This window comes from Gasterosteus aculeatus, chromosome 20 (genome assembly GCF_964276395.1).
Source record: "Gasterosteus aculeatus chromosome 20, fGasAcu3.hap1.1, whole genome shotgun sequence".
NCBI classification, from domain to species: Eukaryota; Metazoa; Chordata; class Actinopteri; order Perciformes; family Gasterosteidae; genus Gasterosteus; species Gasterosteus aculeatus.
Window position 1 is genome coordinate 13,951,489 of NC_135707.1, and position 27,490 is coordinate 13,978,978.

Below are 27,490 nucleotides of genomic sequence, written 5' to 3' on the forward strand. Positions count from 1 at the left end.
GCAATTATAAGAGGATATAAAGGCCACAGCGAGCAATAAAGTCTAATAATTACTGCTTCGCAGCGGAGGTTTCATCATCAAAGTCCGCTTTGATCATTGAATGCTCAGTTAAATCTGTGGCCTGGACAGAGAGGTTTAGCAACGGCAAAATGTATGGCTGAAAATTGAACTTGTGTTTTGTAGAAGTGACTAGAAGAAGACGTAACAGTTTAACCAAGTACCCGGAATTTGGAAGAAAAAAGCAACACAATGAAACCATCACTTATTATTCTAAATACGCAACCCCATATTCACTTATTTAGCTTATCTGGAGTCCTTCCGGCCAGCAAAACTTGTGAGAGGGGTCCACACACCTGATATGTGGAGACAGGCGAAGCAGCGATGAAGGGTGTGATCGAAGTCTGTGCAATCATCCGATTGGTGGAGATGCTGTAAGGTGACGAGTAAAACCTGTGCAGCGAAAAAGAAACGTGTTACATTATGAAAAATTGCTCAACTGCCCAGCAGGGTAAAGCAGAACCAAGAGCATGTTGACAGGACGTAAATGTGGCGTCAATCAAGAGGCTCCTCCGCCCATACAGCTCTTTTTAGCTCTTCACATGTAGCCACATGCAAAGGTGAAAATGAGCCTTTGGTACGTCTTTGTTTTCAACCACAAAGTGCACTTCAAGACATCACTGACAAAATGTATCAGACATCATCAAGGCTGTCATGGAAACAATAACATATTGCAGCCTCGTTCTGTGCCTCACCATCAAAGTCGTCTTTGAATTAGACTTGACACTCACCGGAGCAAACACCATGTTACTAAGGAGTCTGCTATGCATGATAATGAATTATCGCCTTAATGTGTGAGTGGGTGAAATATTTCTGTCTTGCCCCCTATGTTCCAACCTACGCACACTGCACTAAGCACAGGGAGCTGCATCTGTAGCATCTGCATTTTCTACTCAGTTTACGTCACTCCCATTGTTTGCCCTTCTGATTTGGCCCTCTCTCTTTTTGTCCCCTTCGCCTCCTTAGCGATGCAGCGGTGGAGCGCGGTGGCTCGCAGTGCTTTATTTATCATTGTGTACCTAGAGAGGACATGTTTCATCCAGCAGGCCATGTTGCTTTGCACAATCGATCCCAAAGTGTCAGTTGAATAATGGAGGAAGGGAGGAGAGAAAACAAAAAGGCCTCTTCTATCCATCTCTCACATACGCAACCAACGCTTAAAAAGCTGATTTACCACAATCAACTTTTTATGCGTTTTTTCTTTTTTAAACGTAACATTTTGGAAGAATAAAGACACTGCTGGTTTACTTTCAAAGGTATATCAAACTAATTCTGCTAAATATGATATTATTTAACATGTTCATTTCATTCATAAAGCTCTGTATCACGCATAACAATATACAATATCCACTCTATCATCAGTTTATTATCAGTGTTATTTACCTGCTATTCTACACTTTGACACCAGAATATATTTCATTTCCAAGGTGAAATAGGTTGGTCAACCGCTTTATTATTGCACTTTCTGTTTCACATAACATTTGTTTAGTCAGTGAATAGCACATGCAGTTCTGAACTGCAAACCCTCAGGTTTTTTTCAACTACCTCTGTCCTGGCCTTGTGCATGCAGCCTCCCTGTTGGATTATTATGTTCTACTTGGTGCTTTGAAGCCTACAAAATAGAAGCGTAGAGTATAGCTTCAATGGTTATACCACACACACACACACACACACACATCATTGACCTTAGCTCTAGAAAGACACATCTCATTAAATACGGCATTATATATTTTTATCTTGATGATGCTCAGCTCCATGATAATAATAATAATAATAATCACAATGCATTTCATTTTTTTTTCTCTTTCATCGTCTCAAATCACACAAGGTGGCAACAAAACAGACAGAGCAAACAGTACCTCAGCAATTTGAAGTGAATATAAAGTAAGATGCAGTTCAGTGAGTCAATGCATTTCAAAACATGCATTTTAAGAGCGGTTTGAAGGAGACCGGTATGCATATTTGAGAGTGTGGGTGCAGCATTGTGTTATATTTATATAAGGACTGAAACATGAAACAAAACAACACTTGATGATTTTGTAGTGTGGATCCTTCTTCCTGACTGTACAATTAGTGCGTGGCTTGCATTAGAGATACTGTATTACTGTCACTGATGATTACAAATGAAACAACGCAGCCATGTTATTCAATACACTTCTCTTATTGTGTTCATCGTATTTTTCATTAGGGCGACGTGCATTGGGAGAGAAATAGTAGGTAGAGGACAGATACAAGGTTATTGATGGAGGCTATTAGTCCTGAGCAGTACGTTGTCAATAGCGACTCCAGCACGGCTGTTTAAACAATACAATAAAACATGTAATTGCGAACGGCGAATTACCGCGAGATTGAATTTCAAACCTGGCAATGTATCGTGTCCTCTCTGCACTGCCAAGTGTGAGTTTGGCCGGAAAAAAATTAGGGAATGATTTAGTGCCGACCTCAGTTACTTTACAGCAGAGAAATGCGGAGGAGCGTGCTAAAACATATACGTGTACGGGTGTGTGGGCAGAAAAAACAAGATGGAGAAGAAAGATTGTAAGGCAGAGTTAGAGAGGTGAGAACCGAGGAACGGAAAAGGAGAGGATGAAGAAACAGGACAGCGAACTGAACATGCAGATAGGAGGCAAGAGATTAAGAACAGAAAAGAGCCAGAGAAAGGCTCCGTGATAAAAGAGAGGGTGGGCTATAAGCCAAAGCAATCCGGTTGGTTGGGACACATGTTTCCAATAACAGCAGATTGGCATCAGACCCTAGAAACCAGCCGTCCTCAAGCTCGGAAAGACTGCAAACCTGTAATTATTTTCTAGTTCCTACCCTTTCCTTGGGCTGACTTTATTTTAGCCTTTGCCCTGGTGTTGACCCCGCCCGGCCCCTCCTTTCTATTCGACCTTCTTCTCTCCCAGCTTTTGTGCCTCTCTAATTAGCTGCATTAGCATTTCACAGTCATTTAGCGATTCGCCGGAAGGATCGCCGATGACCTCGAAAGACAGGTCAAGGGGGGGTTTAAGCACTGCAAGGTGCCCAGATGCTCACGTGTGAGCATGCGTTTTCACAGGCACGAGCATGTACCAACAAACAAAGGCACCAGAGATGAGTCATAGTAAATCAGCAGTATGACAATGGAGAATCAACAGCAGCATTCCTAGCAGAGAGGAGCGATCTCCTATTTCCCCTGAAACAGGGAGAACTGCAGATCGCCTCGGCTGACGAAAGTCTTACAACGGCACTGCAACAACTTCCCTGTCTGCAATCAAAACCTACAAGTATGACAGCTTGTATGCATAGGTGCATAATTAAGTACCCCATCTGCACCAGTCAGATGTGAGAAGGAGGGCAAATGGTAAGACAAAGTGTGTGTTTTTAATGTGCGGCGTGGGCTGTATCCAAATATGTATGCATGTTCTCCAGTACTCTTATGACGTCAGTTCTTACCGTTGGCTGATGTGTGTGTTTTATTATTTGCATCTATGCTTTTGTGGAAAAGTCTAAGGGGTATAAACAGGGGCTTTACAAATATTTGGCACGGAACGTGCATGTAAAGTACATTTCGCAGAAAATTATTGTAATTCAGAGACGAGAATTATCCACTCACCCATTCTGCATCGCGGAGGGATCATACGTCAATGCCATACCACTCTGGAGAAAGAGATAAAGGGAGAAAATACACAACAAAAGGTTAAATGTATATTTTGGATGATTTCTTTCTCATTACAATATTGCGCTATAAATAGTTATTTGATTGTGATTGACAGCAATATTTTCTTTGACAACGGGTCCAGCCAAGGAAGGTAAGGAATTACCAAGGAGAATATTTTCACAATTTAAACGGTTAACTGAAAAGCTTTGACCTATATTCACCAATTTGAATACAAGACCTGCTGAGTAAGAAACAATGGACAAGAAAAACTCTCAAATAAGCTAGTTAAACAAACATGTATAATGAAATTAAATTTGCATGAATAGGTGAGAGTTTGTGGATCACTCAAAACTGCATTTATCATGTTAAAAAGGCTCCATCCAGCTATAGTAAAATAACCAGAAAAGGGACACTGGGGGAGGAGTGTGGCTGCATAATAGGGCTGTAACATAAGTTCCTGGTTTAACAGGCTTGTAGTAAGCTTGACTGGAAATAACATATGACAGTAGCCTTAATATTTTCAAAAATATTTCTGGAACAAAGTAAAAAAAGAGAACGCATCAGAAAACCTTATATTTCCTGAAAATATATATCAACACAAAGTCAACATAAAAAGTTTTACTGTTAACTATGAACCGACCAGTCGCAGACAACATTTTGAGTGCCATTGGAATTGCTCCTTTCAGAGATCTTGCTCCAGTTCTCATCTCCATGCCTGTTTTAAAATATTGATTGACAATACATTTTCTCACCACTCCTGCAGAAAGTGCTGGCCATGGAGCAACAAGTAGGAACCATTCTGTTATTTTCCTACAGCAGTATACACTATTGCCCGTGCTCACATATTTCCACAGTAAATATGTGTTATACCTTCCTCATCTACATTAAATATTTCAAGTATTTATCAAAGTGAGTTATGTTTGCTCAATGAATGTTTTCTATCTGTGTCTCATTTCCCAATAATGGGCAATTTAATGAGACTTTATTTCTCCATGATGAACTTTGAAACACGTCTCATTAACTTATGAAAAGGCTGATCACACTGTAAGCATCAGTAGTGATCTCAGTCCTCTCATCTTTCACTATATCAGCGCCCCACTCACCCTCTTCTTCTGGCCTGACTTGTTCTACACTCCACAAAAGTCTCTTTTCTCAAAGTTGCCACATGGGATCAAAGTTTGCCCTGATGCTGAACTCTACTGCCATGCTTTTCTTTCCTTTAATAAAATGGCGCCAATGGGTTCTAGCCAGGATTGGGGAATTAAAACTGCCTGAGCTAAATAACAGCGCCAAAGATTGATGACTTAAAATTGCGAATATGCATCATTCCAAAGCCAAGGATTTATTTTCATAGACAAACATCGGATTCGATCTACATCACATGTACAAAGGAATCCAGGTGATCACCGTCAGCTGAATTTATATTCGCTGCCCTCTAAGTTTCCTTCATCCAACAGCAGAGACTGAAAATGTATTTCTCAGGGCTGTATTGTGTCAGCATTAGTGCATGAACGTGTATGTTTAGAGATGTACCACTTATCTAACTCTGTGTGAGCAGTCACCATGTGTCCTTCGTTGATGGATTATTGAGTGGACCTACCAGGAGCCCAAACAAATAAATTATCACAAAGACGACTACAGAGGGAACTAAAATGGCCACAAGAAGACACAAAATGGTTGAAAAAGACAACAAACAACCACGAGTGTCTTATTTTTATTTTGAAAGGAGTTCGGGGGGCTTTGACGCGTCCGTGCCCTTGGGCTGATTGCCACATTGTTAGCCCATGTGTATTGTATGTGTGTTTCTCTGCTAAACAGTGTGTGTGTGTGTGTGTGTGTGTATCACATGCTCATGTCACAGTCCCAATAAGGTCAGACTCATATAGGAGTGAGAGGTTCTGGGAGTTTAGGGTCAGCTGACTGACTGTGAGGACGCAGTGAAGCCCCTCAAAGTACCTCCACGTCCAGATGCTTGTATTAGTTGGGCAAGTCCATGAAACCCCCAAAGAGAAGCTTTTCCTCAGCAAGGCCAAGGGGGGCTTGTCAGGACTTGGGAAGTGACAAATGAATCTCAATCAAAAGAACTGAGCGTTTATTTTTAACTAGTTGATGATTCACAAATGTTGAAAACAGCCAACAGGACCACAAAAAAAAGAAAAAGCCACTGGAGCCTTTAATGTTAACTAAACCCTGATGTTATACAGCATTCTTTGATTTTATAAAAACAACAACTGCAATCTGTGCTTGCTACACACATGAAGGCCATGCACGTACTGTGGCATCCTGTTTTTGTTTCTCTTAGCGCACACATGTTTCAGCCTGCTTCCATTTTGATTCATTTCACCAGCCTGCTCTTTCCCAACTTCCATTGGAATGCAAATTTCGGGAAACTGTTCAAAACTGCACTTGTGTAGGTGGCGACCTTATGACTCACTTTCCCTTGTTCTGCAAATTGAAGCTTTGGTATTGACACTAACAACTTAACTGAACTCCGTACATTGTGCAATAATCAATCTGCTTTCAATCCACTTCATTTTGTGTGAAGATGACAGACTGGAGGTGGGAGTTTCAACAAAAGAAAAAACACTTGCCATTTGGATTTTGCAGAATCGTTGTAATTTGAATTGAGGAACCGTAACACATGCCAGCTTTCATACTGTCAGCAGCATCTCTATTTAGGCCCACGGTTTGTTATTGGAAATGAAAGCTGATAATGACCCCGCAGGGGGCCCGTCAAGTTATTTAAATGTAGTTCCAAAATATGAATAAAGAAACTGATGTCAAAGGGAACACCAGCCAGATATTCACAGCTTTTGGAGAAGAGCTTTAAGACCCTCTGTAATGTTCCTTGAGAAGCAGCAGTTGACACAGAGCTGCAAAGTACAACTATAATCCTTTGTAGAGTGTGATTTCTGTGTCATTTCTTTAAATATTATGATCAGTTTACTTTGTACGAACCTTGTACTTGCACTTGTGACTATGTTAAAACACTTAAATGAACTACTGTACTTATTCTGACTGTGAGGAATGAGAGGCTAATGCAGAAATAGAAAATATTAGATATTTCAACCCGGGAAAAACTCAACGTGCCACGGGGTGAAAAGGATTACGTTCTAACAAACCGATTGAGACGTGTTTTTTGTGTTACAGTTTCACCTTTCCACTCACGCTTTCAGAAAATGCAGCGGTAGCTGTTGAAGTAGACGTTTTACAATGGGTACTGCGGATTTTCGTTTGATGGTTGAATACACTCACCTCTCCTTCCCGTGGCCACGGCCGCCCGTTCTGGGGGAACTTCACCTGGGTTTGCCTCTTCTTCTGGCCCCCATCAGCAAACTTGCACAGCAGAGGCTCTGCAGGGGCTACAGAGTGAGTCAGACAGAGAGGGAGGCAAGGACAAACCCACAGGGGTGGATTCATCATATTAATAGCAGGAAAAGGTGAACTTTCTTATGTGCAGAGTTCCATTTCAAAGGTTAGATTTAAATACAGTGCGTTATGCTGCGGCTTCAACAAAAAAACATAACATAAATCAGTTGGACCTTAAAACAGTCCCTTTGCTCTTACGTTTATCTCTTCCACCCCCCCCCCAATCCATTACATCCAAACAACAGCAGTTATCACACCATCTCTACAACCCCTATAACCACACTTTGGCGTAGAAACAAAGCCACAGGCTAATCATCAACGCATGGTGAGAGTTGTTCAAACTAAAAACAAAAAGCATTCTTGTAACGCTAAATAACACCACGCAGCTTGACCTCGGGCCACAGACCGTAGTTGTGATCGCTCCAAAGACAACATGTCCCTTTTCTGCACCAGAGAAAGAAGAAAGCCTTGATTACAAATAGGATTAGCTAAAAGTTCACCTTCAACCACAGCACCTCCATCAAAACCCTACAGGCTTCTGAAAAAGCAGGAAGTGCCAGATTTGTTGCAGGATTAGAAAAAGACATAAAAGGGCTTTGTTCTGTATCGATCTATTATTAAAAGCATAGAATTTATCAGAAAGCAAGAAAGTGTGAATAATTGCCTCCATTTCATGGAAATGCTTCTGCAGCAGCATGACTTAACAAACACAATCAAGGTACAATCCAAACATAGAGAAGTAAACTAAGAGAAGACACTACGGTGGTCAGATATTCATATTGAATGGATCAAATTGGTTATAGACTTTTAGTTTCACTCCAAGGAAAGAACTACAAATCAATTAGATAATAATATAACTGGCAATTGGTGACGCTTAGCAACCATCAGCAGATTATCATAGCAGTGCATTCAAATAAAAGGAAATTCCACTGCCAGATGTTGAAATAATAAAGACCCTACACTGTGGTGTTGCTGTTAAACCCACAGGTGTTCTCTTCAAGGCCTGATTCAGTTGTAGAAAGACAAGCCGTGACCCTGTAATTGAATCAAACACCTACTTCTTTGCACTGCCTCACAATTGGCTCCTTAAATATGTCCACCAAGGCATGTTTGAGTAACTGACTGTATCTGAAAAGAGGATATTAGCTGCCACTCGTGCCTCTTTTAACTGGCTATGATTTCCAACTGCAGAGAAAGTCAAATCCTCATTACTGTGTGTAGCTGAGAAATAAATCACTTCTTAGTAGACGTGAAGTTCTATGAACTGGAAAAGACGATATCATCATTCTCGTACTGATTCACACATTATGAAAGCAACTACGCAATTACATCACCTACTTCAAGAAAAATGGTTCTTCGTGTCTGTAAACAGAGAAATGAGAAGAGGCTTTCTCAGCGGAGGAAAACATTCAACGCTCAAGGTTGAGGCTCAAGTTATTTGGAAAGCCTGGGGCCTGAATGGGTTCTCCTAAGGTAAGTAGACTGAGCAACAGAGCTGTGTGATTATACAGCATTTAGGGATACTTTGTCATTATGCTGTTGTAACATGATTTTTGCTGGGCCTCTGTTCTAGTCCCTTGCCTTTCTTACTCAACTTTCTCTTCACTCCCTCTCTCGCTCGCTTTCTCTTTGAGCCGCCCTTAATGCATTCATATACGTTCGGTAAACAGTCTGTGTGTGGGTGTGTGATGAGAATTACATGTGATGGGATATTTTTTAATCGCGACAAAAGGAGGAGATGCGACGTGGTGAAAGAGACATGGGTGTCTTTAGCTGAGGGGAGTTATTGAAGTGGCTAAAGCTATCAAAGGAATATGGCAATACTGCTTAGTGTCATAAACTCACTTCCTAAAGTATGTTTAATTCATTGCTGCTTGTGTTTCTATGGCATCAAAGGAGCCGTGAAGAATGGCTAGATTAGTCCTTCAGCACTTCATCCACGACGTGGCTCCTAATCATCGTCTACAGCGCAGTTCCACACGTTGTACATGAGAGAAAGTTTGTGAATTTTGGGATGAAGTTGTTGTTGTTTACTATTCATTTTGTATTAACTCAGACCAAAGGAATAACATCTATCGATTTAGAAAAATGGGCATAGTTCCTCGTTCCACCATAGAACTTGTCAAAACAATGATTTTCACTCAAAAAAGTAATTTTGTTATTCTTTGTTGTGCAGCACTGATGTTGTCCTAGCTGTAATAAAAGAATACAAAGGAGAAATGCCAATGTGGAAGAGAGGACTGGGGGACTGTTTCCAACGCAGCAGCAATCTGAGCGTGCTGAAACGCACGCTTTCTTTTTACGATCACTCCACCGCAGTAGTTTCTCGGTCACCTGGATGTATTGTCATGTGAATCAGAAGAAGCAGAACTCGGACTCAGGTGATAGTTCTAAGTTGGTCTTTGGCCGGTCCCTTGGTGATTATCAATGCTAATTCTTGAGACTTTGGAAAAAACCCTAGTGACACAAGTGATACAACACAAATATAAAAACCTTCCATTAGTTGGGAATGGGTTGAATCCATATTTGTTAATAGGCTTAATGAAAACCGGACTATTGATCATTCATATTCGTTTTGAATTCAACTTTAAAAGAATTGTATTTATTTTTAGAACAGGATTGGGTTTAGCTGTCAGGTTTATAGGAAGGATAGAATGTATTTATGCCCTCACAAGTCATAAGTTAATTGAGGCCTGTTTATTTGTGGGATAAATGATTGCATGAGTATGAAAATGAGTCACAAGGACACACACACTGCATTTTTTTCTGTTACTGTTTTGTTTTACTGGCGTGACAGACAAAGCCACATTGTTGACGTTTGACAACTCGTCAAGTTTATAGTCAGGACACTTTCTTATTCCTCTGGTCTAAAGGGCCACATCAAAAAAAAGCTCCTGGTGATCTAAAGCAAGTATTTATCCTTGGCATTCACAAGAAAAGTCTCCTTTGAATTGAAAATGTTATTTACATGCACCAAGCATATCACAGAGACGCCAGAAGTTGTGTGCTTGTGGAAAAACTGGCACCATTTAATGTTAGAATTAGTGATGTAAAAGTACTATGGACTAAGTAGTTGATCCCAAGAAAGCAAAATCATTTTGAAATCTCAGTTCACATATTCGGCAGTTTCTGCTAAATCTAATTCACTTATTTAATTTCCCTCATATTGACATCCAGTGAGAAAATCATGCAACATTATAACTGAGGGAAATTGAGCTGAGCAGGATATTTGGACAGGCCCCTAAATGGAGAAAGTGCTTTTTTTTTTTCAATAGACATTGAGTTTAATGCTATTAAAGCTGACAAATCTGTTATTATACTGACCTGGCATCTCACATCTCACTTAGTGTCAAAATAAAATACAGATATGGTTGTATCAGTGTTTAAACTGTAACTTGAGACAGCAAAATAAATTAAATGAAAGAATAACGTGTGGGATGAATATAAAAACGTTGTGTAAAAATGTGTGTATGTCAGTTTATGACTGTATGTGCATGTGCTCCTATTTAAGAGAAAGTGGAGTCAATATAACTAAATAAACTGCTCTAAAAGTAGTTTTTGGTATTCCTCTAGTGGATCTGCACCTTTTATATGACATTTTTTGTTAGTGATACAACCGCTGCACATCTGCACGAATGAGTTACAGCATTTGACTCTTGGTACTCTTGGACTTGGTATTTGCCTTATAAAAACAAATGTGCTATAAATCACATGAGGTAAAGACATATATAATCTTTTTATTCATGTGATACTTTGTATTTCTCTAAGGAAGAAAATATTGAACTTATTCACAGGCACAGTGATATGCTCCATAAATACAGATGATAATAATGACAATAACGAATGTTACTTATTCCTAGTAGTGAAACTTATTCTACACAATCATGCGGCAACAACAGCAGCAAAGCCTCAAGAGACAAGATTACCTGTCTGCGGAAACCCGGCGCATCAAATTAATTATTCAGCTTGCTTTCACAGTTACATTACTACAATCTGTTGCATTTCACAAGAGGGCTTTAAAGGGAAGAAGGACATTTTTAATTGTCTGTTTGACCCCTGCTTCTCACACTTTTGCGGCTCTGTAACATAAAATGATGAATTCGGGAATGGCGGTGTCTGCCCCCTAAAATGCATCACTTTTGGGCATGTCAAGTTAATTAACGAAGTCTGAACCAAATATATGGGTATCTAAAGAGTTCAGGTACGTCAATTCCTAGCAAACAGGAAATGGATATGAAGAAATTCAATTCAGACCAAATCAAATGAGCAAAAATGATTGCTCCAGTTATGCATGAATTGATAATTGTTGCCCCTAGCACAACAATATCCATTTTTGTCCACAGTATTTTCCCAGTTTTTTTTCTTCAGTGTCCCAGCAGGTAAGGACATTGTGTGAAAAATTCAAATACATCGCTTAGTTTGACGAGCAAATCACTGCACCGTGCAGAGAACTGATCAGGTTCCGTAGAAAGTAAATTGGACAGTCTGTGCATCCCGTCAAGATAAAAGATGTACAATGTGTTCAATACAATTGTCAATAGCAAGAAGGCATATTGAAGACAAATGTCTTCATTTGTATTCTATGAACTCTATGGAGTAGTTACACTCCTAAATGGGCAGAAATAAAGATATTATTGACTCAGTGAGTAACAGGGAATTTTGTAACATGCAGATCAACTTGTGATTTAACTTAATATGCATACATGATCTGTTGTTTCACATATTCTAGTATGGAAGCATAAAAGACCTCAATATATTGATCTGCAAACATGATAAAAAATGTCATAGATTCAAAACTATCTGAAGCTCTTGAAAATATTTTGCTTTTGCATTGCTCTAAAAGGGCTTCTGAGGTTCAATTCGAAGACGAATGTGTTGAGTAAAATACGGACACCAACGTATTGAGCTACTGTGTGGCAGGTCTGCAGCAGGTGTGTCACTGAGTGTGTGTTTCCCTGTTACGACCAAACCTTAAGTTGTTACTTAAGTTGTTTTCTGTAAGTAACAGAAGTGATCAGACAAAATACTACATCGGTTTCTTGGTAAAAAAAAAAAACTGTTAACAAGATGTATTGCTTTTCATTAACCAAGGCCTGTAGTTGTTAATTAACTAGTTTAATGTATCCATCAGTGTTTCAGTTAGTGAATAGTTGCCCTCCAGTTCTACTCTTTCTTTTGAATGAATTACGTTGGAGAGAGACTTTGTGTCGCAGCGGAGACAGGCAATTTAAATATGAAATAAAAGACGCGAAGACGGCAATAGATGTCAAGAAAATGACAGAGAGTTGGTTGTTTGTCTGAATGTGTGCGTGTGAGTGCTGCAGGGTAAAACTACTGCATTACTGATTTGAAATGGCTTTTTGATCCGCGGCGTTTTATGTTGAACTGTCAGGATGTGTACAGGTAGTAGGGCGGCTGGCTTGAACTGTGAAGAGTGGATCCCATCCTGTTACCAGCAAATGGAGCTGTGGGCGAGTGTAAACCCGAGTAGGGCGACATGGAGACTGTTAAAAAAAAAAACAGCAGAGCAAACAAACACATCCATCGGAGTTCTGGTGAGAAGGACACAGGAAAATAAATAGGTTGGAAAGAAAAATATGTGGGAGGATAAAACACACAGGTGGACCTGGTGAAGTGATAAAAGCTCAGTGAGATACTTCTGATCTCAGATGTGGCGTTACAAAGCAAAGCACTGATCTGATGGTAAGAAAAAAGCTTACGACGACATGATTGTTTCAGTTTTCCCTGTTGGAAGAGGGGGGGGTAGCATAAACTGTAAGTGGGACCCAATCCCTCAAATGGGAAAAGTTTCATTTAAAAGTCAATCCAATCCATTATCAAGCAACATGGGAAATCATTCAGTTGGAAAATGGGATCCAATCCCCAAATGTAACAAAAAGAGGAATCCCACAGCTGGGCTGAACTGAATGTCGGCTCTTCTTCTTCTTTTTCTTCTTTGAGACACTCGGCATCAAAGAGCTCAACGCCGTGAGACAAACCACCATGCACTCGAGGGGGTTGCTTGTTTGAGCATCGCACATTAGAGGACAGCAGCTATTTTCAACAAAAACTAGAAATTATTTATGGCTATCAGCATCGTTTGACATGAAAAAAATCAAGACACATGTTTACTGTAAAAAACTAAAAAAAAGGTCTATAAGCTGAGACAGAAGTGAGATTTGAAATAGCTGGGCAGTTTACTGCATCCACTGCAATTTGTAAATATAGTTGGATGTTGAGTAGAGAATGTATTAATGCACTGACATAAACATAGAATGAATTACAAAAATGATGTTAAGATAGCACAAAATGTCTTTGCAACTTCCAATACTTGACAGCAGTCATTGCTTCAACTGCATGAACTGATCACCTACAACATGTTTGCCTTATGAAAGAAACTCCAAATGGAAGCTGGCTGTCCGGCCGTACAGTACAGCCACATCGTTTCATAAAGTTTCTCTCAGCACATTCTCGTGCAATTTTTTCTTCTGTTATCAGAAACTGTAAATGAAGTTAATTTTCCATTTAGGAAAGTGTTGAAATTTTCCTGCAATGAATAAGGGATTAATGCCTCATGATCATACCAGAAACATCCATTGTTAAACCTACTGGATGTAGGTTTAACAATGGGATCTTTCAGATGTGAACTCCTTTCACTAATTCTTACCATCACAAAAGAAAACCAAATAGAAATACAAAACTAAATCAGATAGTGGAAGAGAAAGATTGAAAGAATGATTAGAAACCACGGCAATAAAGATTAGCTTGGTAGCATAGTGAAATAAATTTCCCTTTCTTTTCCTAAATCCTGCATCTACTTTCTAATTATTTTTATAAACTTTTGTCGAGCCATATCCGTCCAGAACATGTGCATTTGCTGTGTTTGTGATAGAACAAAGGGAACACAGCACCGGATTTAATCAGTTAATTCGAAGACAAAACATACGAGTAACAAATCAAGACTTTAGGACAAAAAAGCACAATCAGCAAGATCTCTTGAAAAACTTTTTGAAACCTTTTGTTAAGGCTCTACAATGTGTGTGAGCTGTAAGAATATATCCAACAGGAAATGAAAAAACAAGATGTCTTCCTTGAAATGGACTTGTTTGAAATATTATTTTACACAGATTTGATCTTCAGATCGAATTTTGACTAAATATGATGATTATAGTAATAATAATATAAACTTAATTTTTGACGAGGCAACTTAGAATCCTGTTAGAATAGAATTGAACTGCATAACTCTGGAAAACAAGAAACAAAGAATCATCGCTTCATCTTTTTATCTTTCAAGTAACTTATGACCCGTCTTTTTGCCCTTTTAGTGCCGGACTGCTTGAATCGGTCATTGCAAACAAAAACATTGTTCATATTAAGTGACATGGTCACGATGAAGCTGAAGAAGTTCTTTGTTTCTTTCAGGCTGGAGGTCTGCAGGGCTTCACTATGCTGAAAAAAGGTGGTCGTTGTGGCGCAGGGGTTAGAGAAGGTGTGCTGGGAAGCACAAGGTTGGTGGTTCGATTCCAGACTGCCCCATGTTCCATGTCGAAGTGTCCCTGAGCAAGACATCTAACCCCTAATTGCTCCCCGGGCAAAAATGTGAAAAAGCCGTGGGTTTAAAGTGTAATGTAAGTCGCTTTGGATAAAAGCGGCTAAATGACCTGTAATGAATGAAAACAAGGCTGAAACAGTGATAAAAGTTTAGGGATGATTTATGATGATTATGATTTATCCCTATATGTGACCCTTATCACATTAAATCTAGTCACTTGACTTATATTATGAATATAAAAATGTTGATTAGAAAGTTATTTAAGCTGAGGCAGTAGTCTACGCACCAATCATCAGTAGCTTTCAAAATATAGATTGTGCTCTGCCCCAGTAAGTATCTGCAAATTCATTCATTTTGAATTGTCAGTATATTTCTGTTGACAGATTTTTAACAAACGACCTGGGAAAATATTTTTTGAAAATAAGTTTAATAAGTTTGTCACAAAATCAAGCTCGTCGACCTTCACATTTGCACAACAATGAAACTCATGACTTCTAGCAGCAGTTAAGATTGTGTCGTTCACACACACCGACACCCACACAGGCTGCAGAGAGCAGGATGGAAGGATAAGTCATTCACTTGCTGCCAAATTAAACAGCTATACCTCACAGTATACAGAGGTGCTGCAGGTGCACGGCCGCGTGCGTGTACCACCGACAAACTGAGTCGTCCACCTCACAAATCATAATGCCAAGGCGAGGAGCGCGGCTCTCTGTCTATCCTTCATTTCCATTTCCTTCAGTGAGGCGCAGCTCCCATCTCTCTATCTATATTTGATGGTTCTCTTCTCTCTCATTTTGTTTCGGTTTGCTTCTTCCCACCTAAGCTTTCTCTTTTCTCCCACCTTGCTGTGTTACTTCACTCATGTTAAGTCCCCCCACATGGCTCTCACCCTGCACGGACGCTGCTTGTACACAGGCAGGTCCTGTCCAAAAGATGGATATTTAACTTGACTGTAGCTGATCAGGGGATATATTCATTAAAAAAAGCAATAATAAGCATTTATATGGTTGTCAATCAAACAATCTTATGCTAAATACCATGGTGAGCTTCCTGCGGCTGGTACGATGTAACACAACTGTTGCATGTGATGTCGTGTCCACTGGGTCCCTGAGACATGCCCAGGACAACTCCCACTTCCTCCATCAGGTTTCCCAGTGTATACTTCGTTGTTTGTATACCAAGGTAGACAGGACCTACATTTCCCCTTTTTCTATTTACCCCAGACACCTTGTATGTAATATAAACGTGTAGGGGGGGGGTTACGGTGTGCAGCTGATAAAAATGTGGTTCGATACATGTTCTTAATAGAAAATAAGCAAAGGCCAACAACTCTGAGTTTGAAAAAATAATGAATCGTATTATTTTTGTTTTGATAAAAAATTAAAACGGGTCCCACAGATCCGAATACCATACAGGGGTTGCTTGTATGGTGCAATGCCCAGATGAGATATTACAAGACTGCCATCCGCTTACCAAGACGAACAAAAAGGGATTGACACCCACCTGTCATGCCCGGAGGTGTTTTCAAGAATTTCCCGTTGAAATTTTGAATCACCACATCACACTTCTCTGTTGACTCCATCCTGACAGAGAGAAAGAAAGAGGTGTTACGTGAGGACAATCAGCTCCATTTGTGACTGTTAAACATGCACGAAATAAACAGTGTTTCTTGAAAAATGAACTGCATGTGTATTTGTGTGCAAGCACATTTGTTCCACAACAGGCCGAGCACATTAAATGGCTGCCTGTTGTGCTTGTTTGTCTATGCATGCCTGAGAAATATGCCTGAGGTAGGCCTGTTCACGTGTGTGTGTTTGTGTGTCTGTGTGTTTTCTATGGTGTTTCCTCCCCTTTGTCTGGATTTAAAAGCTCCATTCAGTGTGATCTGTCAAGTGTCATGTCCTCTTTGTCTAGCCCCATTGAGCTCTGCTCACCCAATCACAGCTCAATGACTAATTGCCTGCTTGGCAAGCAAAAAACAATGTGTGTGTGTGTGTGTATTTGGGAGAGGAAATTGCTGACGTGGGAGAAAGGCCGTGTGTGTGCTTGGAGTATGTGAGCATGCATGTCTCTGTGTGTCTTGGGTTTTCTGCACATAGACGGTGACCCCGAAAGGACTGCGAGTTAATCACTGGCACGCGCCACGGTGTAACTGGCAAGACCTCACACACACACACACACACACACAAGGGTAAAGGGGCCCAGCATGCAGGAAATAGCATACGGCATACAGTTGTATGATTACAGCAAGAGTTCTTTGTTTGTAAATGGCAGGAACTCTAAGGAGCTGATAACTAATGCATATTATGTGGTGCCTGATAAGTAATTTTAGTTCACCCAGCGGCAGCTTACATATAAGTACATCTACACGTCACTCAACAGGTGTGTAAGATTTGTTTCTTCAGCAACAAGAGCACATGGTTGACAGTGGGAAGGGACACCAACAAAGAGGTGGTGTCGGATCATTCTGATCTTTCTCTTCTACTATCTTTGTTGTATTAACAGTTTTTGTGATGGTAAGACAAATGGACAACGACAGTGAAAAGAGTCCACGTCTGAGCGAAGGCCCATCATTATTCAGTGGATTTAATGCTAAATGCTTCTGACACTCTAATGTGGCATTATTGCCCGATATGTGGTAATCTGACAATCATAATCTCATGGTTGCTATGGAGACAAAACAAACAAAGATTTTGGAACGAATAAATAACGTGATGAAGCGATCACCCTTCAGCATAAAAGTGAAGAACGAAAGAAAGAAAGAAAAAGAATCTCATGACTTTATCTTCTTCTTTTCCGAGAGGCGTAAGCGGCATTGACAGTTTGTGTGACTGTGCGTCTCTCTCTGTGCATACCGAGCAAAGCCGACTCCTCTGCTCAGGCCGTTGGCATCCCTCAGTATCCGTGTGGAGATGACATGACCGAAGGGCTTCAGCATGTTCTCCAGCTCCTGCTCATCCATGGAGAGGGGCAGGTTTGAGATGTAGAGGTTGGTGGGGTCTTGCTCCTGTTGCTGTTGGGAGACACAGGGCAACAGTTATCAGCACTGCGTTTGGTTTGGACAAAGACAAAAGGGTAAATGGATGACAGAGAGGAGAAGTTGCGTATTTCAGGTGGCTCTTAAGACTTAAGCACTGATTGAAAATGCTTTCTACGACCTTAAAAATAATCCCTGGGTCGCAAAGAAGATACTTTTACACTATTTATTCTCAAAAGGAATCCTGAAAGATCAACCACTCATACACATAGAAATGTACTGTATTGGTGAACAGTACAGATGTTGAACGTATCCTCATTTTCCATTGTGCTGGTCGTCACTTCCTTCCATGTAAAATGCTCGAACTGAAGGAAGTGACATAAAAGAGTGCTTTAACCATTTACTAAAATGTGGCTTTCCAGCAGCAAGTACATGCACAGTTGAGGCAGTGCCATTCAAGTTTTCTATTTCCATATTTATGACTGAATATGCCCCTACAAAATATCTGTGAATTTAACTCCAGCGGCAAACTCTCCTCAAAAGAGACATGAATGTTTTTCTGAAAAGGCAGCACAGCTGCTTCTCACACAGAACCCCCGCAGCCATAAGCAAACCCCCTTAGGATCGTAGGTGTTAACCGAGTTGCATTACAAATTTCCAAGGCAATGAGGGAACTTCCTCCTAATGCGCCGCTCAGTTAGTAAGACTGTAAAACTTCAATTATTTGTGTTCTATTTAGAAGCACCCCATTGAAATAATGCTGCGCAGGAGAGCAAAGCCTGTGTGCATTTGTAAATGACAGACGGGTCGATGTGGGAGAAGGTTTGGTGGAGTGTATTTCATTTTTTATATTCGATACAGCCGGAAAGGAAGAGTCACAGAGACGCAGGTCTTTAATAAACCCGATACCCAAACTACATTTCAAGACCCTCCTTATATTCTTTAATACTATTTGGATGTGGTTCCCCAAAATGCCTTGGTGAGGGTGCTGTGATGTTGCAATGCTTCATGTTTTTTTACTGCTATTCTGGCTTTATTTCTCCTTCGTGACGTAATGTATGAATAATGGCTTTTCGTAACAACTTACAGAATGTCAAAGAGTAAACATTAGTATTTCCCAAATTTGATTTTCTTCTCATTTCTTCTCATGTGCACAAAGCAGGACTCACCCTGTGAAGTGGCGGAATGTTTTGGTGCATTTGATTGCACCAAATGTTCCATGACTGTTGTCATGGAAAATAGAAAAAAAAATGTGTGCAGTGTGTACTATGGGGATTTCTTCAAATAAAATAGAGTTCAGTTAAGAGTCAGAAAATTGTATTTTAGTGATATATGCGTGTATGTGTTTACTTGGGTGAAGAGATGCCATATGTGGCTCATTATGAGCATAAATATTTCCTTCATCCATGGAGGCTTTCTCTTCGCATGCACAAGAGCTGTTTGATTTCAACAGTGGGAGTTCCAAATCTCTCCGACTGTGACCAAAGCCGTCTATGTAATCAGTAACTCAGATTAACAGAGAAGCTCCAGTGAGGAAGTCTGAAATATTGTGCCTTCCTTCTCAGTCTGAATATCTCTCCTCGTCAGCGGGGATTTTCCTTTGGCAAAGTGTCCAAATACACAGAGTGGCACAGTTGTCTTCCCACACAGGGCAACTGGCTTTGAATCTTTCACATTTGCTTGTGTGTGTGTGTGAATTTCTGCAAGCAGCAACATCAAAGGCATAGAAGCATCTGTATCAGCTGGGGAACCTGTCGGTGATCTTAAAAGAGTTACGTCATAACAGCCAAGACCCCAAACGTCTTTCACTGGAATCACAGACGTGCTGACCGATGGTTTCACTGCCTTTGAACGGCGCGGTTTCAAGAGTTAGTCACTTTTTAAAAGACAGGTGACCATGTGATCATTCAAACATGTAATGCTGGCTGCATTCGTCCGTTTCATCTAACGGATTCCCTAATGCCTTTATTGCAACTAGTCTTTCAAGCAGGAGTTAATATTTTGCAAATCTTTAAAATGGTTTAGAGCAAAGTGTGTGTGACTTCTCCTTATCATCAGAACACAGAGACACTTCTCTCACACTGCATTGCACTGGTGTGATTCAGTAGCATTGTGCTATGCACAATAAGAAATAACCAGTTGCTGCGAGAATCCGTTAAGACCTTTAAGGCTCTAAAAAATGTGACTACCAAAGAGATGATTGAGCATTGAAACACTGGCTAAAGCGAATGAGGCTAAAGCTCAAAGGTACATTGCACATCCAAGTCACAGGAATTCAGTGGAGAAATCACCGAAGAAACAAATATGCATCCATCTCCGTGTTACACTGTTTCGACTTGCAGGTTCCCGTCATTCCAACAACTTAGCTCCAGAGCACACCTGAAGCTACACTGCGCTATGCTTCAGCACCTCTCTGGCTGTGGAATTTGTCATTATCAACAACAACTTGCTCAACTTGGCGCGAAGGCTTTTTCTCCCCACAGTTACTCTGTGTATACAAGAATCTCCTCTGGCCGTCTTTGAAGGCAACAATGATCGAATCCTGTTCTCCGTGCCTGCAGTACATAAAAATGATTGAGGTTAAAACAGAAGATTTTCCATCCTTGTGGTCAATGGAGTCGCAAGCGAGACTTTTGCACAAAATCTAAAAGCGGGTTTCCCAATTTGAATAAAAAGTGGGTTCAGCTCTTTTGTTTCTGCTCACATTTTCCGTACACTTCTCAGTTACTGTAACAAGGGGAATAAATACAAATTTGACACAAACAAGGAGGATGCCATAACCTCTCCAGCAGTTGCTGATTATACGCATCCCTCTGCCTGCCTGAAAACATAACATCATGTTTTTTCTATCATGTTTAGATCCAGAGATATCAAGGGTAAAGAATCAACAGGGATGGGTTATCAAAGTCACATTACACTTCACTACACCATCTCCAGACACAGTTGGCTATAAAACCATTTATTTGCACAAGTACATCGGGGACATGAAATGAAGTACTTCGGAGCACCCACATGTGAATGAACTCTGTTTGACTTTGCTCAAAGTCGCCGCCTGAATAAAGTTACTTCTCCGGGATATCTCACTCTGCATGTTGCATTTTACTCGCCTCTCTCTCTCTCTCTCTCTGTGCCCCTTTTCTCCTCTCGGTCTCTTTGTCTCTTTATCTCTCCCTCTCTCACTGAAACATCTGTCATGTGCTGGAAACCGCCTCACACCAACTGTGCCTCTCTCGCTGACTGTGTGGCCGGTCTGCCAGCCAGTCAGCCAGTGTTTTCAGCCCCATTAAACCTCACTGCTGCGATATCATAGCAGGTCCGCACCTCTTATCGTGTTGCCTTCCTGGTTACCCTGCAATGCAACAACACCTGCTGATGAGCTAGAGGGTAAAGAGAGGGCGAAGCAATGGTTAAATACCTGTGCAAAACGCCGGCGGGGTCTGTACACTAGATGGATGGATATGAGGTGAGATGGAGATGGAACGTCACACTTCTTTGCAATCCCGCCTGTGTCTCAAATAGCAACACGTCAGAACAGAAACAAATGGCACATCACGGTACCCTGCAACCTTGAACAGGAATGAGCGGGTAGTGAATATGGATAGATGGGAAGTGGAAGAAATTACGGAAAGACATAGGCCGGGAAATGCTTTGAAAACAAGTTGCAAGAGCACTTCCGTGAAGAAGCAGTATATGATTAGGGAAATGAGACATTCTATTCATTGCACGTTGACTGCTTGCTCTTACATTTCATGCTGGTCTTCGCGCAATCCTGCTCATTTCCCTTTTTTAATCCATGCATTCCTCCTTCTCATTTGGCCTCCTTCAGCCACTGTGCTCAACTCCCTCCTCCTCTTGTCCTTTACCCCCTTTCTCCCTGTTCTCCCTTTCTATTCCTCAGATCCATAACTTCTCTCCTATTATGGTAGCCTTCTCGTCTGAATGCTTAATTCATATTCAAAGATCAGCATTTCCCTTCTTTTCCTTTCCCTTTTACCTCCTAACACCCTTCCCTCTTCCATATCTTTCGTTTGCCTCTTCACATCATCTTCAGTCCTCATTTCCATTCATGCCTCTTTCTCTCTTTGCATTTCTGTCTTCCTCCATCTTTCTCTTCCTCAAGCCAAGATCTTATATTTCATAATGATTGTCTGGGTGTCTAAACACTCTCTAACGGCTTAATCAATACTTAATGAACGTACCATAAATACTTTATGAACCCTAAACCCTGAAATCCCCAGGGGTTCATGATCCATGCAGATATACACATTTCTCCATCTTCATGATGCCTTCAGGCTCAGTGAAATCTACACTGGATACTGATTACCTCAACATTTAGTCTCTGTTCAGTTCACACAATATTACCGTTGGGGGCCACTGCTTCTAATGTGCATGCGTTTGGTCTTGTGCAGTAGGTCTGCAGCGTTAAAGAATATGGCGATAAGTCTCTATTCATAACTTCTTTCTTTGTATCGAGTGTCTCTTGGGAAGAAACAAAGGTTGAAGTTTGGTTTCTCTAGAGAAACACATGTGGCTTTTATTTTGCTGCGAGTGATACAGGAATTCAACCGACACGTGTATCTGAGCTAAATTGGCTTCAGAGATAATTAACCAAAAGCGGATTTAACAATTGAGTCAATACTCAAGCATCATTAACACTGGGTCTGGAGGTTTTTCAAGTGATAATATTCTCATGGAAATATTCAGGAGGAGAAAAGCTTTTGTAACAAAATGCTTCTTTTTTTTCATTCTGGGGCTCTCTAGCGGCTGTGAAGCATAAAATAAACCCTGACGATTAACAAAAATGGCATTACACTTGACAAAGTGAGAGACTGACTATGCTTCAATGTTTAATTCAATTTCATGACGCGCAGAACATTTTTCCCCTCTCTGGGTTGCATCGCTGCCTGCGTCTACACACCCTCTGCATGACTCATTTAAAGCAATAAGAGATGCCTTCCTATATAATGGGGGCTACACACACAGTTCTCATATTATGTAGTTGCACATGCAGTTATTACTCAATTATTTGCATGTTTGCTTCTCCTTGTCTTCGTCCCTTAAACATTTATCATGTTTCTCTCTTTATTTGTGAATTTGTAACACAGCTTCTCCCTTTTCATCCCATCTTTCTCTTTTTTTCTCTACTGCGTGTAATTTGTCACAGAGTCAGAGCCCAGTGCAGTCAGTCCTGCACACCAGAGTGTGGGCTACTCTTCTTCCAGCGGTCCAAAGCTCGAATCAATCACCCGGACCTGAGACACTGAAGCCGTCAGAGAGCGCGGGACAGAGATGGAATAGAGGGAGAGATGGAAAGAGAGGGTGAAAGGTTGGAGCTGGATATGTAGAGAGATATAAAAACAAAAAAACATGGGCCAATAAAATAAACATGACTAATTAAAAGGAAAATACTACATAGATAAATGACTATAGACTAAGAAGTGTGGCACGTTTGTGGTCTTTGTTTCATTTTATTCTTTTGACAGACCACACAAACATTACTTAGTGTGGACCAGCTGCGTTAAAGGGGTTTCCTTTCCTGTGGTTATTTGGTTGTTTTAACTTCTTTGTAGCCTAGTCTAGGATTTTTCAGCCAAAATCCCCCCAAATGTGGCATTTTGACGCTTAGAAAAAAAAAAAAGATCTTTCTTATCTTGCTTGGCTCCACAATAAACAGGCCTGTGACCATTTGGGGTTTGAGATTACAATTTTGGCTGACATGGTCAAACGTGTGATGGCTGACTATGGGAAGCCAGTAGAGAAAAATACTTTTTTGAAGAGCAATGCTGTGCTGTATGAAATGTATAAACATAGAGCCCCAAAGAGGCCAGCATCGGACCATGGCAATGCACTGCAGTAACACAAAAAAACAATGTACATGGTCTACATTCACACAAAACAGGCATTCTGCCAAAAGCACATACTTTCATTGTACAGTACACAAACGGCGCTCACCCTCCATCTCGTTCTTTCTCCTCCTCTGTAGTACTGAATGCTGTAATCAAGGCTAATGGGACTCAGCTGTTGGTCAGTCTAATTACATGGAATGCAGACGACACGCACACGCACACGCAATGACCACGAAGCTCCTGCTGTGTGCTAACAGAATGAACATACTAAAGCATGTGTGTACATGAATGCACGCAGCTGTTAAAGGTCAATAAAAGCACATGCAGTGTGAAAAGAACGTTGCCAGATTTACACAAAACCTCTCTGGTCTTTATTTACTGTATTTTTATTCAGAATAATCTAGTTCCTTTTAACCTGGGCCGTTCATGCTGTTTATTTCAAATCAAATTCTGTCATCAGAATAAGACCAACAACCTTTAGAAGGTACGGTTTGATTTTAAAACAATCACACAGACTCAAATCACTAGAGAGAAATAACCTTGAGTCCAAATTCTGAATTACTGACTAGATAGTGTTTAAAAGCATTCTTGTGGAAACACTCTGATAAAGCAGAATGCCAAGGGCTTTCAACATCTTACAAAGTTTACTACAAAGTGATTCAACAACTTGTACCTTTTTGAGTCAAGATGGGTTGAGTGAAATGCTGTACAGAATATAAAACATTAAACAAAACAGACGTCCTGTATCTCAGATAAAAGTGCATTCTATCCCACATGTCCAATTTGAAAAAAGGAAAAACAATGACTAGAAGTTCATGAAAACTTTTGACACAAATCGCTAACATGTATGATAAATGTGTCTCAGTGTAATCAGAGGCCTTCTCAGCCCGATGTTGTGTTTTCTGCTTGAAGAGAGATCAGGCTTCAGAAAAAATCCTTATTCTAGAGGAATAATGGAGTCCAGAACCACGAAGGCCAGTTGTCTCTGAGGTACACACCCTGACGATGCTTTGAGAAGGAGCCGTGTTAGTGTGTTAAGTCTGCATCACCGTGAGGCTTCTTCCATGGGAGGTCAATAGGAGTCATTAACAATGGCAGCTACACATACACACAGGCCTAAAAACAGCCATTAAAAGAATCAAACACACCAATAAACAGGGGTGTCACACTGGCTTAGGTTAATCAAGGCAGAAGAAAAGTAGGAGGAAGCAAAGGGAGAACAAAAAGAAATTAAATAGATAAGAAAATAAAGTGAGGAACAGAAAGGAAATGATTGTCAAATGTAACTGCGTAGAGTTGCAGCGTATATAGCTTTACTATTACCTAGACGAAGCCAACCTTTTATGAATTATGATAGAGGGGACCTGGGAAAGTTGAAAGAAGCAGGCCGTATCAAATATTTTTTTCAGAATTGTTTGAAATTAGATAGTGATTTGGCTCAGAGGGGAGTTAATCCTTATATTATTAAATGAGTTTGATCCATTGATTGATGCATAAGAGTGAGGATGTGCAGCAGATATTAACCAACATCTTGCAGTATCTTGACCATGCAAACTGTTAAGAACATGCATTGATGGTCAGTAAAGAGACCTAAGAATCTGTAGGGCTTGTTGTTGTTGAGCAGCTTGATTACAATTAGGTAATAAGTCAAACGTTTTCAGAAGGTCAAATGTTTTCCATAGGATAAACTATTGTGTGTTATATTGACTAATTGACCGTGTTTAGGTCCATACAATTACATCACATTTTCCACCTTTTTATTTTCTCTAATACAAACAAACAAATAAAAATGATGTCTCACAGCTATTATAACTCATCTTTACATTACATTACATTACAGGTCATTTAGCTGACGCTTTTATCCAAAGCGACTTGTTGTGAGCAGTCAACAGGTCAAGAGAGGCACTCAAAGCCTAAAATCCTATGTGCACCGTCTGCAACAGACACTGACGATGCACGTCGTACTCTAAGAGTTTGAAAGCAAGCTCTGGCGCTTAAATGACTCGAATAGTACCTCCTCTAGTTCCCCTGTTCACCCTTCTATTTTAACGGAATTGCTCCTTAATTGCCTTTGTGTATCAAAGCATTTTGTTACAAATCATTAAGTCATTAATTACATTACATTAAATTACACATTACGTTACATTAAGTCTATTTTCAGAATCAAATGTAAACCCGGCCTTGGTGGTGGGTGAGGAAATACAACCATGCATCTCTTGTATACGGCATTTGAATATTTGTATTTGTAGAAAGAAAATCCTCATTGGAGTAAAGACCAAACACCACGCTAGAGTCTAAATTAGGGGGTTTAAGGAAAAGGTTACATACTTATTCCCACCGTAATTTTACTGCAGTAAAGGTCTAAAAACATGACCGTCATATCATCCAAGAGCAAATAACAGTTACACGAGCTGGTTCATTTGCTGTATTATGGGTAGTCCCACCCCTTCTGCTAGCCTTGGCTATAAAGTCCGGGAGCACAGAAATACTGGTTTATACTTCGATAAAATACTTTTTTTCCATCAACTGTGCGATTCTCACAACATTGCTCATGTTGCAACCCAGCCAATTGACTTAGCAGGTTATTTTGCCGGCGCACATTTTCCTCGTCGGCTTCACATGAGAGAACTTCATAGCTCAAATATGCATCTCTCATTTGTTATTTACTCATCTGAAAGGGCTATTTAAAGTGGTGAATTCAAAATTTAGGGCATTTCTATTGCCTCGAGGTGGATCTCATATTGACAGAATGTCATACAGAGAACCTTGTTATTATATATAGTGTTATTTACCTTTAACACCATTGCTCATGTTCTCCCTGTTCTTGCCATCATCGTCTCAAACACCCACTGTTCAGAGATTTGTTAGACTTAACAATGTATCGATTTAACAGCAGCAGCTACATGTGCACTTGGTTGATTTTCACACGGTGTAATATGAATGACTGAGCAGCAAAGTCAGGGTTAGTGGATTCTCTGCCGTGTATGCACGCGTGCATGTTGTCTTTTTTTGCACTTTACACTTGACACAATTTCAGCCTGATCGATGCCTTTGTCCCAAAGATCCAAAGCTCTAAATCTGTGGCCTGTTGCCATGGTTATCTCTATTTGAAACCAGAGGGATTAACCTCCAGGGGGATGGCTTGGAAGAGTAGGAGACGGAGAGAGGCAAGTGTGAGCAAGAGGAGCAGTACGGGAGAGACATGAATAATACACTGATACATAGATGGACATAAATATAGTGACAGAGATGATATATAGGGGCTGAGTATTGGAAAGGTACGGTTTGGAGAGGTTAACAGGTGATATACTTAGCCTTGCGCATTGCATAATCATTCAGCCAAAGAGAAAAACAGTTATGTGACTGACTTCATTCATCGCAACTAAAGTGCCAACTTCATTCCCTGCTTAAATGATGCTTTGGTTTGGATCGGCTTGCTTTGCTTTGGCCATACAGAAACCACTAGAGTTGATTTTAAAACTAAATGTTGGAATTCTCCCATTGAAATGTTGCTTTTCCATTGCTGCTATTCTTTATTATGAGAAACAACAAAATGTAGCCACCGGATCTTCTTCATCAAACGTGTGTCAGTTTGAACCCAAGCCCTCACTCCTCTACAGACGTCACGTTCAAAGCAACATGTAGCAACATGTAGGGGAATTAATTTCATATGCTGGCAGAGAATCAAAGCCTCTGTAGCCACTTTTCATCAGAAGGTGGCTTTTTGAAGATACAAGTTCTGTGCAGTGCGCAGGCTTTCTGTGGCTTATGGTGTGTGTTGCTGTGGAGCTCAGATGTGAGAGCAGAGATTTTCTCGCCATCTTTAGATGTTGGGACGAGGGCACAAGGGTGCCAGCTGACAGCTTGGCGGACCAAGGTTATTTACTTTTAGAAAGGGAAAACCGGCCTGAGTCAGCAAATACTAAAAGGCAGCCAGACACACACTCGCTCACTCCTAAACCCTCGTGCAAAGACACACACACATGCACAGACACCGCCATCAAACTGCTTCATCCCCGTTGAGCCCCCACACACACAGACACACA

General features: G+C 40.6%; 1 protein-coding gene across 3 annotated transcripts in view; it reads right to left on the reverse strand.

The window, feature by feature from the left end:
* Window positions 1–27,490, reverse strand: part of LOC120811217 (RNA-binding motif, single-stranded-interacting protein 3) — an 89,491-nt gene that overhangs the window by 8,476 nt on the left and 53,525 nt on the right. For all 3 annotated transcript variants that reach the window (XM_040166460.2, XM_078094166.1, XM_078094165.1), the window contains 5 exons: window positions 17,477–17,634; window positions 16,125–16,204; window positions 6,953–7,059; window positions 3,653–3,696; window positions 354–450 (listed from right to left, as the gene is read on the reverse strand). In XM_040166460.2, coding sequence (XP_040022394.1) covers window positions 354–450; window positions 3,653–3,696; window positions 6,953–7,059; window positions 16,125–16,204; window positions 17,477–17,634 — 486 coding nt within the window. The remainder of the gene's footprint in view (window positions 1–353; window positions 451–3,652; window positions 3,697–6,952; window positions 7,060–16,124; window positions 16,205–17,476; window positions 17,635–27,490) is intronic.